The sequence below is a fragment of the Pteropus alecto genome, unplaced genomic scaffold (assembly GCF_000325575.1).
Source record: "Pteropus alecto unplaced genomic scaffold, ASM32557v1 scaffold75, whole genome shotgun sequence".
In the NCBI taxonomy this organism is placed as follows: domain Eukaryota; kingdom Metazoa; phylum Chordata; class Mammalia; order Chiroptera; family Pteropodidae; genus Pteropus; species Pteropus alecto.
In genome coordinates, this window is record NW_006440638.1 from 21,516,967 (window position 1) to 21,531,064 (window position 14,098).

The 14,098-nt window shown below is 42.8% G+C and overlaps 1 protein-coding gene across 1 annotated transcript in view; it reads left to right on the plus strand.

Annotated features, from left to right (window-relative positions):
* IL17RD (interleukin 17 receptor D) overlaps positions 1-14,098 on the plus strand; it is a 63,070-nt gene that overhangs the window by 32,430 nt on the left and 16,542 nt on the right. Inside the window, exons 2-4 of the mRNA XM_006917519.3 lie at positions 6,338-6,395; positions 10,499-10,624; positions 13,734-13,852. Coding sequence (XP_006917581.1) covers positions 6,338-6,395; positions 10,499-10,624; positions 13,734-13,852 — 303 coding nt within the window. The remainder of the gene's footprint in view (positions 1-6,337; positions 6,396-10,498; positions 10,625-13,733; positions 13,853-14,098) is intronic.

The window sequence follows — 14,098 nt, forward strand, 5'->3', positions numbered from 1 at the left end:
TCACTTTAAAATACATTATAGTAGAGTATCTCTAGTGATGATCCAGTACAAACTCACTTTAAATCTCAGTGGCTAACACATTAAAAATTTATTTCTTAATCATACAAATTTTGATGCTAGTGATTCTCCAGAGTAGTTCTTTCCAAATTTTTACTTAGCAATTTATATGCTTCCATCTTCTGACTTCATATAGGCATGGAACTCTTATGTGTCAGAAATAAAGAGATTTTCATTTCCTTAGCCCAAAAATAGCAGGGGTGGGCCTGGTTAGTACTTGGATGGCAGACCACCTAGGAAGACCAGGTGTGGTAGGCATAAAAAATAAATAAGTAAATAAATAAAAAATAAGAGGTTGTAAGCTGACAAGGCCCTTGCAATCTGTGAGGTCAACCAAGGGTTGCCTTGCCTAAAAAAAAATAAATAAAAATAAAATAAAATAAATTTCACCCAAACTCAGTTCGCTAAATCATTACCAGCTTTCTGAAAGTTCCTTTTTGATTTGAAAGTAGTCTTGTTTAAGCCTTCCTGTCTGGCCTGCCTTTCATTGGTAAAGGAGGTGCTATAATTAGCATAGTCTTTTTAAAATGCTTTTTTCCAAAATGGCAGTTAAGCTATTTTGGAGCTGGATTAGAAATGTTGCTCTGGGAAATTGGTGTCTTCAAATGGCCCAGAATCCCCAAGAGCCCCCTCAGGAAATTGGCCATCTGATGGCCCCTGGTGGTGATGCTGGCTGCTCTGTGTGGGATCTCGCCCCATGGCTGTCTTTTTGTCCAGGCCTTTGCTTCTTTGCCATATGAGTGGAGAATGGTGTAGGGTTTTGCCTTTTGAATTTTATTCCTTTAGAGCACTTGCGAGTTATCCTTCCCCCTCCTCCCGCTTCCTTAGTAAAAGATGTTTTCTCCATTTTGTTCCCATTTGCTGCCTCGGTCCCAGCTTAAGAAAGAGTATTCATAACAGAGCTCCAGGCACCTGGGGCGTGCTTCGTAGCTTGCATTGGAGCCAATTAAAAACTGCCGTTTGTGCAGCAAATGGGGGTGGTTAATGAACTAAGAATGTGACACCCTGAGGCCACAGCATTGCCATTTATAGTTTTTAAGTAATAGGCAACAAACATATATTCTTAATTGTCGGCTTATTAAATATCAAAACGGGTGTAGTAGCTAAAAGCTGGGAATTGTTTCTTGAAAAACAGTTTCCAAAACTGTTGACAAGCTTTGTAAGTTGCCTTATCTGTGTTCTTAGTGTAGGTCTTAGATTTTAAGCCCGTAAATCACCCTGTAATACCAGCCTAGGTCCTCCTGGGTTCTTTGTATGTATATATTGTCTGGCTCAATCATTTATTAATTCAGACAGAAACTGATATTTATCAGGGCTGACTATGTTCCAGGCCTAGGACTGTGGTGCAAGCTTTGGTGGGGCATAGGGGGCTGCCCTGGTCATTTTGCCTTATGCTTACAGTTTCTCCCCATCTGGTCTAACTTATTAGAGATAGAGTCACTGGGTCACCCAGTTACCACCAAGACCATCAGCAGAACACATTTCTTAGTCTGCCACCGTGCTCTGACCTGTTCATCTGCATCTTCTCCCACAACTCCCCCAAGGTCTGGATGCTAGAGACAGATCATACCTGAAGATGCCACTTCCTGCGAGCGTTCCCTGTCTGCCTCATATATCGCCTAGTAGCACAGCTCTCACCGTGTTCATCAGAGCGGGAATCTTCTCAGGAATGATGACACAATCATTCCTGGGTGTGAAATAACCATTTCACTGTATGTCACTTGCTGTGCAGAGCCCTGGATATATGTCATCTCACGTAGTGCCCACGCCAACCCTTTCCAGGGGATTTTATTCAAACACTTCCTATTTAGCTCAGGGAAATGAGGTTCAGGAAGGTTTAGAAGCTTGCCCAAGGTCACACAGATGCAAAGGGGGAGATTTGAACACACATCTGTACAACTTCCAAAGCCCATTCTGTTAACCACTATCTTACCCCAAATAAGCCCCATGCTAGCCCACAGAAGCCTGTATCTAAGATGGCAAAATCTCAAGCAGCAGCTCTGATGGATTAGTGTTCCTGTCTGCCTGAAGCCAGGGTAGGAGAGAATGCAGTGACAAATGATCGGTTTGCTATGGGTGTGGGAGGGGGAGAATGACAACTCATGCCATGTATGTGACATCGAGATCCATTTCTTCCATATTGCAGCTGAAACTATATGTGTATTAGCTTTCAATTGCTGCTGCAATAACTACAGATTTAGTGGCTTAGAACACACAAGTGTATTATCTTATAGTTTTTGAAGTCAGAATTCCAAAATGAGTTTTATGGGGCTAAAATCAAGCTGTTGGCAGGACTGGCTCGTGGAGGCTCTAGAGGAGGATCCATTCCTTCCGTTTTCCAGCACTTGAGGCTGCCTGCATTCTTTGGCTCATAGCCCCTCTTCCGCCGTCTTTAAAACCAATAACAGTATCTTTAAATCAATGTCTCTCTGTCTCTGCCTTCTGCTTCCCTTGTCACATCTCCTTCTCCTGACTCTGATCTTCTTATCTCCCTTTGTGATTTCCTTGAGCCCACCTGGATAATCGAGAATAATCTCTTTCTCAGGACCCTCAAACTTAATCACATCTGCATAGTTCTTTTTGCTATGTAAAGTAACATTCACAGCTTCTGGGGATTATAATGTGGACATGTTTGGGAGTACTGTTATTCTGCCTATCATAGAGTGTAAAGAAAACAGTAGTGTGTGGGCTAGCCTGGGCACACTGTTTCTCAGGTGTTTTTTGAGGGCTCTGAAGCAGTGGAAACATCATTTGGGTGTGAGCCAAGGATAACCTGGTGGACTGTCTGTCTGATGCATGTGCCGAGAAGCCATGCATTCTGTGACTTCCAAGAATGAAAGGTCTTTACGATGCATGCAAGAGCTGGTACCCGTGATGGTATCTCTTGCTTTCGACCTCCATGACCAGGTTTAGATGGTCACAGGGTCTTTTGATCTCTGATTTTCTGTGGAATAGAATTACCGCTTTGCATCTATATGGGCAGATGTACCATGCCAGTCAAATTGTGGGGATGGATTACTGTGCTGCTTTCGAGTATACAGGCAGACTGATGTATCAGGAACACAATGTGATAGGGGATAGACTAAGGCAGGAAGCCCACAGGGGTGGGGACTTGGGTTACATGAAGGCCATTCTGGAAATGTGGAAGTGCTCAAGAACATGTGCTGAGCTGTAGTACAGTGCCTGGAGTGATTGGAAGAAGGTAGGCAGGAATGTCAGGAATGGTCTAGGAAGACAGGGAGCCAGTGGTGGACTTGGAGCAGAGAAATAAGGGCAGATTTGCATATTAGGAGATCAGCTTAATGCCAAAGCCCCTTGAGATCAGGACCTGGGTCTGGTTCAGGGTCAAGTGCCTAACCCTTTTGGGCTTTGGTCAAGGTGGAATGCTCAATGGATAGTGAATGGATGCTGCATGCAAGTCTTCCTGTCCTTTGAGGCCAGCTCACTGGCTCCCTCCTTGGAACAGCTCCACATCACAGAGACCTTATTTGGAGGAATTTGGGTTCTTGTATGCATGATATAGCCAGTCTCACTGTCTTGGGCTCCTTTCCATGATGCATTGTTCATTGCAAATGCCTAGTGTCTGTTAAAAACACGTTACAATAGAAGTACAGGGAGGAGAAGAACAAAATGAAGAGCTGATAAAATCCTACAAGTAAGACAATTAGTTACCAGAGTCCTATGTATCTTGGCGCATACTGTTAAATGGAACGCATTTCCGTTTTGAAAAGTGCTTCCTCTTTGTGGCTTAAGGTATCCTCCTTACACCCCTTCCCAGGTGAAAGTCATGCAGATTATATTAAAAAACAACAACAACAACAACAACAAAACAGTTGAGATTCTGACCCAGTGAAGAGGTTTGTCCTTGGTAGCCAGTTGGAGAATGGAAGGATTAAGGTACTTACCTTGGCTTCTAGGTTGCATTTTTGTTTTTCTCCCATGATGCTCCCTTTTTCCCTCCACTCTAGCCCAGTTATCAATCTCTCTTTTAAGCTTCTAGTACAGGTCGTCCTAATTGTTAGTTCATTCTTACTGAGGTGCTGCCTGTGGCATTTCATATACTGTATGCTTATTTATGTCTGGTTCTTTTACCCTAGCTACATATACCTTGTATGCCATCTGCACTGAGAATTCTTGGAGGTCTGGGTGTGGTTTGATATTTGTCTGTATACCTTGCATGTGATCTACGTACCTAGTTATTCTTTGAAAGAATGACCCACTTCGCTCCTGAGGGCAGGACAGTGGCAGCTTTATTTATCACCATACCTAGCATAATGTCTGGCTCATAATAGATGGTGAGTGAATTTATGTCCTGGGGATTTGTAAGGGAGCAGAAAGATGACTTGGGCATTACTAAAGGGTTGTGGGGGATTGCATTGTCTCCTTCTTGGTCACCTGCCTGGCTGTGTTACTTTGGTCTTGGCCATCTGGAAATTGACATCCTCTAGCTGCACAGACTGTGGCTTTGTCCCTAAAGAGTTATGGCACAGGAGGTTTTATGCAAACACTTCATATATAGCTCAGGGAAACAAGGTTCAGGAAGGTTTAGAAGCTTGCCCAAGGTCACACAGCTGCAAAGGGGGAGATTTGAACACACATCTGTACAACTTCCAAAGTTCATTCTGTTAATCACTATCCTACCCCAGACAAGCCCCATGCTAGCCCACATGTCCTAGCTGGCTTGCACTCAGTAATTGGTATTTATTGATATTAGAAGTCATTTCAACTGGAGTTAAAATACAAGTACCTTTCTGGCTCTTTCTTTCAAGGCTGTGTGACTTTTTCTGTCTGAATTGTTTTCTAATGGCAGAGTGGGGTGCTTTTTCTGATTAGGCATACAGAACCCCCTCTAAGCATCTGCTTTTGTGCCCAAGAAGGTAATAAAGTAACAACACTTTCCGAAGTTTCAGTTCAGGTGAGAAATCCTGGAACCTTGTGTATGTGGGGAAGGCAGGAGGAAAGCTAGAGAAGGAAGTGAACCAGGAAGAAGCTCCAGTGGATCGTGGACTGGTGTGCCATGTTGATTTAGATTTTCTGTTACTGCTTATCCATCACTTGAATTAGAATGGGGTGTGTGTGTGTGTGTGTGTGTGTGTGTGTGTTTGTGTTTGTGTGTGTGTGTGTGTGTGTCCATCTGTCTGTCCATCCTTTTCCGCGCAGCTGTGCTTTCCCAAGGTCCACATTTATCTGAGCTCAGGGATATAGTTTCAGCGGGCGTGCTTGGCTTCAGGGTAAGCAGTGTGAACATGCCTGTAGCATATGGCTGTGCTGGGGTTGTGGTCTGAGACCCTGGGCTCCATCAGAAGTGTTCTGCACGTTATGTCTCAGTGTAACAATGGCCCATTAAATACCGGGCTGCCAACATATGGTTTTCCCCAACATCCCTCTTGTCGAGTGGAAACTTTAGCTGTGTGGTTAGAATATTTTCCCATCGCTTAGCATTTCAGAATTAACATTTTAGAGAATTCTGCAATTAATGCAGAGTGGCACATTTGCAGATTATTACAGAAACAGTTAAACGAGTGTCAGTAGATGTATAGCTGCTCTTTCCCATGATGGATAAGTAGGGCTAGGAAAAGGCCAGGCCAACTGGAAGATTCCGGGGCTCCCTCTGCGGATGCTGTAATTAAAGCGGGAAGTCTGGCGGAGTTGTTATCCCTGCTGTTAAGAGCGCAGATGGCTAACAGCCACATCACCAAGAGTTAGAGTTAGACTTTTTAAAGTCCTTTTTTCTTTTTCTTTTATGACCCACCCTATATGTTCCAAGCATAGGTACAGATTCAGTGAAGAATTTTCTCATTAAAAGTAACAGCTTATTCCCACACTCATTCCCAGTCTTGGAATGAGAAACCTGTTTCCTTAGACTTGAGGAATTGTCTATCTGTCATGGCTTAATAGAGCTTTTGGACCAGAGTGTCTGGTGGGCGAATTTTATAACCAATCAGTGCTCCAAGCATATCCAACTGGTAGGGCTCCAGCTGGCAGCTCATATCTCTCTCCCAATTTTACTGTTAATGAATTATTATTTAGGCCCCAAACATAGAACAGCCTGCTCCTGTTGTCTTAGGAGAAATGAGTGCTCACGATCCCTGTGGCCTGGCAGTAAGGAATCTCCTGGGTTGTAGAGAGTTTGGCAGTCGAGGGACACGAAGTGGAAAAAAAATGGGACTGGCATGACCCTGGGTCTCTGCAATCATATGTACATTTTGACTCCATGGGGATCTGTGCTGGAAAAGCAAATTGGCCTCATTCCTCATCTCGTTCTCTTGTTTTCCCACAGGGAATGGGGCCGGCCAGCAGGAACAGCGGGCTGCACAACATCACCTTCCGATATGACAGTAAGTAACTGGCTTGACCTGCGATGAATGGAGCCCTTTCCGTGATCTAAAGCCTACACAGTCGTGCTTGATCAAGGGCACTGCAGATCCTGGGGTTGAGGAATTTTTTGAACCTGCTCAGGTCTGTCAACAGAGCTAAAGCAGCTCAGGCTCAGTTAAGCCGCTCAAGAATTTGGGGCAGGTCAAGCGTCCTCTGTCGTGTTCCAAGAGGTTGTGTATGGAGACCTCCCCTGATCTCCTCGGGACACGGCCATGTCCTTAAGAACAAGCGCAGATGCCTGTAGGGCCCTGCAGGGGACATGCTAGTGAAGCTGCCCAAGTGCAGGGTGCTAGGGAGTGGTAGGGGCTGTGGCAAATTGGGTAGCCCATGTCAGGTCAGAGGGAGCACCGGGGGTCAGAGGGAGCACCAGCTCCTCCATTCCAGCCTGTTGTGGCCTTGAGGAATGTCTCCTGAGCATAGCTAGGTGTGATTTCCAGGAAGAGTGGGAAATTGGCAATTTTTGTATGAACATTTTTAATATGGGCATTTTTTAAAAAACTTTAGCAAACACAGAGTGGGGCAAGTGAATCTGTGTCCTAGGTTGGCCCAGGGGCCTCTGGTTGGCTGTCTCTGACATAGGCCTGTGCTCCAACCCTGGCTCCATACCTGTCAGTTGTGAACTATGGCAGGTGACTTGACTTCTCCAAGCCTCAATTTTCTCCTCGTTTTAGCAAAGATTAGTTTCTTGCTTGGCATCATTTTGAGGCTTAAACAAGGTAATGCATATGACCAGCTTACCTTGGTAACTGGCCTGCACTCAGTAATTGGTATCTATCAATATTAGAAGTCGTTTCGACTGGAGTTAAAATATAAGCACCTTTTTAGTCCTTTCTCCTAAGGCTGTGTGACTTTTCTTGTCTGAATTATTTTCTAATGTCAGGGTTGGGGTGCTTTTTCTGATTCTGCATATAGAACCCCCCTCTAAGCATCTGCTTTCGTGCCCAAGAAGGTAATTATATAGAATTGTGAGCATTGTAGCCATATAAGCCATAATTTGCAAGTAAAATTGTCGATAAGAAGCTTGACTCATATTTAGTGACTCCTAATATTTGATTCATCTCTTGGGGAGGGTTACAAGTTCATGGAAGTAAAGGGTATAGGTCACATGAGGCCTCTGGAATGATCATTGCTAAAGCAGAGTTTTCAAGGTTGTGTATACAACCTAACAATTTTAGGATACAAATATGTATGTAAAATTCATAACCACAGTTGCTGACCTGGGTACTTTAAGTTAATCAGTGAGAACTTAATATGAAACTCAGACATTTCGTGTTAGTGGTATGTGCATATTTTGGGTAAATGCTGATGCTAATGAAGGATTTGCAAGTCCATGATAGTTAATTCAGCTAAGTATAGACATGTGTAAGGGATCTTTGAGTTAGAAAGCTAATTCCTAATATATGTTCTTGGTCTTGGCAGATCTTGTATTACATTCAAGAGTTCAAAATTTTCCGGTCCGCTGAAAACAAATATTTGCATGTCAAATTTAATAATGGGGTTTTGTGAAAAAGGATCTATACCTGTAAAACTTAAAAGCGTCATATTTTTTACGTGGGACTAGATATTTGGCCCACGTGCTAACGCCTGTCTCTTAGTCATTATTTTCTAATTTTTCAGCATTTAATTAGAATTTAATTCACCACTCGAATTGACTCCTAAGATATCTGAAGTTTGGTTGCATTTTGGCAAAATGTCATTTGGCCGTAATTTTTCTGTAACTAAAATTCAAAACATTGGAGTTGCTGATAATTGGGTCCAGGCTATGTAAAATACTTATTTGTTGTTTTTCATTGAGAAAGATATTTCTCTCTTCCACAAGAAAGTTCCTGTTACAGCTCTGTTGACTGGTTACTAGCTCTGTTTGAAATAGCTAAGAACCAATTGCCAGGATTTTGCCAAAAGTATTAAACGGTAAAATCTTATTTTTCAATTCCTTTGCCATTTGCTGTTAACAAAGAAATTATCTTGCCGTTTGGTCAAAACCAAATTTCACAGGTCTCCTTGCCTCCTTTCATGTTGCGTTTCTCATTTCTTCTTCAGGTTCTGAGGGGATAATGCCTGAGTAACTTATAATACATTTTCTTAATTCTTAGACTTTTTATTTGCTTAATTGTATGTACAGAAACCCGGAGCGTGCTAATTTTGGCATTAGAAATGAACAAAGAAAAGAAAACACCATGATTCGCTCTTGTTCATGCATCTTTTCCTAAAGCTGTTTAAATCAGAGGTTTCTCTTTCATTAGAGACCTCAATAAATGAAAATGTTTGAACTTCACAAGTATGATGGGAATCTTGTCTTTTTTTTTTTTTTTTTTTATGCTGGGAAGTTGGTCTCAGCCAGGATTTTTACAGGCTGAAAACCTCTGATTCAGAGCTCCTTTTAGCCATAAGCTCCGTGCTGAGGATGGAATGGCAAGAGGCCTGCATGAGCATCTGAGGCTGCCCCTGGGCTGGTCAGCAGTGGAATCCTGAGCTACCCAGCTGACCTCTCAAGCTGCGCTCTCCTCATTTGTACAGTGTGGAACAGTTAAACCAGATGTTGAAAAAGTTTTTTCACATTCTAAAATTCTCTTCTGCACCTAAAGAACACATGCTACATGCTTTGAGAGTGAATTTTCTTCAAAACTAGAATTCAGTTTTATTCATTATTAACATCTTTTCTCAAGAAGTAATATTGAAATATATAGAGGTGGCTATTTTTTGAAGCAGATGGGAGTTTACAGAAGGGAGAATTACAAAAACGAAAGCAGGGGAGAGGTGCATTTTAGTACATGTGTGTTGTGCTTTATTAAGAAATTTGAAAAGGAGGAATATCACGTGCACATTAAAAGGCTTTGAAGGCTATCCATTAGATGTTAGCAGTCATTTCTGTGTGGTAGGAGGTTATGAATGATTTTTACATTTTTCTTATATTCTTTTGTCATTTTCAAATATGCAATGAATGTTTTTAGTCATAAAAATGGCAAATGTGTGGTATAGTTTCAGGGGAAAATTCAGCAGACTCACTGAGCTTCTTAGAAACACTTCTGAATGCTTCTCAAAAACATCCAGCCTTCAGAGGGGTCATCGGTAGGTGGATGGAATTGAAGACCTTATGTAGTAGAGACTAAAGAGGGTTTTCAAATTTAATCATTGAGAAGGAAATGGAGATGAAGCAGCATAAGAATTATGAGTTGATGTTTGCTGGGGATGGCTGGTGGTTCTCCATGCACAAGTGGCCAAGAGGGGCCTGCGGGCATTCTCAGAAATCCCAGCCCGAGTCTGGCTGGAAGCTTCTGGTAGCCTTTTAGGATCTTGCAGACTTTGAAGGTTTAATTAGCAGTGCCAGGTGGCACAGCTGCTCAAGTGGTTTGGCTGCATCGACAGGTGGCAGTGAACGGTGTTGTCAGACCAAATCAAAGAGTCAGAGGTTTTTTGTTTTTTGAACAGGGTAGAACTCTGGTTTTGGTGAGTGTTGTGGGTGTCTTTGATGATTCATGATGTTTGGGAACAAAAGTTTTACCTTTGACGATGCTAGTTAACATGGAAGGTGCTTTGCTTATCACTAAGTCAAGTCAGTATTTTTTGCAGCTCCTAACTGGATTGTTTTAACAGTCTTGATGTGAATCACTGTCTCATGAGTTCCTCATTTTAGTTCCTTTTGCCCAGTCACTTTGTCCTCTAGGTTTCTTCTAAAAATAAATAAACCCCAGATTATTTAGCCATTGTTTTGTTTCAAATCATTCTTTAATGCTCATGTAAATAATGATTGATTTGGGCAAAATGTCATTTTAGTAAAAAAGTTCATGCCAGATACACAAACCCCAGGCCGAATATGATTCTCCTAAAACTGACCTGGAATATAACTCCGGGAGTGGGCGGCAGTGACAACGCTATAAATAAATCCCGTTTCAGCATCTTATGATTTTTCAGTCAACCTTTGATGTCGTGTTTGGGCTCTTGAGGCACATGTCTTTAAACAGAATGGATTTAGCCACCTGCAGATGTGTTCTGCGTAATTTGAGATGAACTTGGAAATAAAAAATTTTTAAATGTGACTGTTTTTGTTCTCTCAACTTTCTAGACTGTACCACATACTTGAATCCGGTGGGGAAGCACGTAATTGCTGATGCCCAGAACATCACCATCAGTCAGTATGCTTGCCACGACCAAGTGGCAGTCACCATTTTTTGGTCCCCAGGGGCCCTTGGTAAGTGGTCAAAATGGAGTCCACTGTGGTGGGCTGGGTGGGTAGTGCCGAGTGCAAGGGTCCAGACATGACAGCCTCCAGGGGCCAGATAGGTCTTCACATGAGAGTGACTTAGGTTGGCTTGTGCACAGACATACTTCCTACTTTGTTGCACACAAGGGCTGGGCATGCACAGGGCTTGGTGCTGTGCCCTGTGGTTCATCTCTTGTTCTCTTGGCTGTTACTGAGAGAGATGTGAGTTTGAAAAATACTAGTAGATGAGTGGTAAATGGCACTGAGGCCTTGGCCTCTGTATCTCAGCCATAGTGGGAAGATGGGTGGGCCATCCAAGGACATGATGGCTTTGGCATCAAGCATTAGTGGTCTCTGGCCACACAGAGATGTGCAGGTCCAGCATTGGCACATTTTGTGAGTTTTCAGGAAAATCCCAGTTTTCATGAGAAACCATGAAATCAATTTTTTAGTGTTGGCGACAAATTGAACTTTTATGTAAACTGTGTGGGCTGAAAAAACCAAACTAAAACAAAGAAACAGAAAAAAGCAAACCCATAGTATTTGGGCCAGATTCAGATTAGGGCCAAGTCCGCTTGTCCTCTTTTATGAATTGATGATGATAGACAGGAGAGGATGAAATAGTTGAGTATGGGACATGGGGAGGGCCCATTTGTTCTGATGAGTCTGGATTTGAACCCAAAATTACAAGAGGCATTCAAACCTTTCTGAGCCCCAGCTTCTCCATCTGTATCGTGCAGATGACTGCCTCTTGGTTTGTTATAAAAATTCACACACACGCATACACATGGTACATTTCTAGAGAGAGCTATTAAGAAAACAGTGGCTATTGTTATCGTCAGAACTTGGTCCTTTGACACTGCTACTCAATCTTAGAATTTAAAAAAAAAATCTGGCTAAGGGAAAAGTAAAGTCTGGATTTCTTAATCTGAATGGGATAAATCTCTGAAGAACCAGCTTGGAGGAGAGGTGAGTGCAGAGAGAGGGAGGATGGATCAGACCCATGGGCCTGACTCATTTATCCATGTAAATACTGCTGGGTCTGAACCCAGTAGGTTTTCCAAAAATAACATTATCTTAACATTTAAAGATAAAAAACATTCTCTGTGGATAAAAGGGATATGATCATTCCACATAAGACTAAATGACTAAGGGGTTGGCCTGACGAATTGCAGGCTCCTCTTCAGAATGAAAGGAAGGTATGTGAGCTGGTGGTAGGAAACCAACTTGTGAAACAGTGAGGTGGAAGGTTGAGCTTTTCCTGCAGGATGATTTGTGGGTAGGATGGCTATCAGTTTCTGTGAGGTTCTATCAAGGAAACTCCATGGGAGACAGAAAAGCACATAGGTCAAGAGTATTCTAGGTTCAAATTCTACCTGTCATTTAATTCCTGTGTGACCCTCGGCAAGTCATCTACTGTCTCTATACCTCCATTTCCTCATCTGTAAAATGGGGACAATAGCTTCTTTCTATGGTTGTTTGGAGGATATAATGAGTTAAGTGATGGGAAGGAGTTAATGAGTTCCTTTATAAGAAGTTGCCCTATAAAATTGCTAACATTATATAACTGCAAGGTGTTAATAGTATTGTGATAAAGATGTTACTGTGATTTAACGTTTATATTTGCTGCCTCTACCCTCACTTCCAGACTTGGTGTAGTGATTTTTTAGGCAGGTCTTTTAAAAATAAGGTCTAGACCCTTCTACTGTCACCCCAGCTGATGAATTTTTATTATATTGTGAGATAGGCAGTCTTTAATCATATTAATCACCTGGCTTTTGTTGCAACAGTTCTGGGGACATTGCATGAATTAAATATTAGTATAAGTAGTAAGGATTTGTTCCAAAAAAAATTTTTTTTTTGGAGGGTGGTGTTTCAAAAAGCAAGTTCCTGTGAGATCTACTAGTTGCAGGTCAAAGACCTGTCTGGTTGTTGGTGAGCTGGCTCTCACCCTGCAGGAAGCTTTGTACTTGAAACACAACATGGCAGAGTCAGTACCTGCATACTCTATGTACTCTGACCCCTAAAACATGAAGCTCTACTTGTTGTTCCTTTGCCCTGCCCACCGTAAAATATGTGCTCTTCATCAAATAGTTACAGGATCGGAGAACCTGTTTGAAAGAGAAAAAGATTTCCCTGGCCTTTGCCATCCATAATTTTCCCACCTGGTTAATTGCATCCTGTGTAATTACTTTGGCCCTGAGAGGGGAAGAGTTGAAAATGTCTCCTTGTCTAGTGTTCAAAAAGAATGCGAAATCGATATCGTGCCAATTGAGGCCGGCTTGGGGGATCCAGCTGCAGCTGGACCACTCTAGTCTCCATGGGATACAGAGCCCCGGTACTGGCTCTTGTGGCCATCAGAGCTTAATCCTTTTGAAAGCATCTAGTCGGACGTGCAGCAGGGGAAGCTCAGGTGGCGGGAGGCTGGGCCAGCGCCTTTCAGTGGCGCTGTGGGCGTCTCGGGGCTTCAGTGCTGTGTGAAGAGCACACACTGGGCAGCTCTTGGGTGTCTGCCTTTCAGGCATGATTAGAGCAAGAACCGCTTTGTAAATCGCATAGGCATTCTCCTAAGCTATTTAATCTCAAGCCTAGGAACCCCTTGGGCGCAGACACACATTTTGTTGGGAATTTTGTACATTGTTCATTGAAACATGCCAGCAAATACAAGACTAAAACTTAAAGTGGAAACATGGTTTGGTGGGAGTCCCTAGTCAGTGTGTGGAATTATCATCAGCTGAATACACCCTGTTTAATGACCTAGAAATTATGTATTCCACTGCAGACTTTTATGAATAATTATGACTCGAGTCTAAATATTTGAACCCTAATGTCACAGAGGCAATGGGCATTTGTGAAGTGGCTGGCTAGATTAGAGATTAATTAATTAGTAATGGTGTGACAGAGAAAATCACCTGGCCTGTGCCAAAGGAATGCAGGGTATGTGTTTTTTCCTTTCTGTAAACTCAAATGTTCTAGCCAGAGTAAGAATTCCTTTAACTCTGTTGTGTAGGTGGAGAGGATGATAATGCTGGAGGAAGGAAAGTGTGTTTAAAAGTAATTAGGTCTCCTTTTAATAAAAGCATTCTGCTTTGCTTAGGCATCGAATTCCTAAAAGGATTTCGGGTAATACTGGAGGAGCTGAAGTCAGAGGGAAGACAGTGCCAACAACTGATTCTGAAGGACCCAAAGCAGCTCAACAGTAGCTTCAAAAGGACTGTAAGTCACACGCGGGGAATGTGCTCCTGAAGTACGCCATTGTCCCGGGGTCTGAATGGTCCATTGAAAGTCTGTGAAACTGGAGAAGGAGGGGCTGTGGGGTCCACCCCGCCTGCCAAGGTGGGCGAGGATGACAGTGCAGCATCGTGAGCCTGCTCCATACTCCCCGAGAAACCCTCCAGCACCTCTCCCTGGTAAACACATCTCTCAGATTACACGCTGGAGCAGCCATCCCGGAAGGTGGCT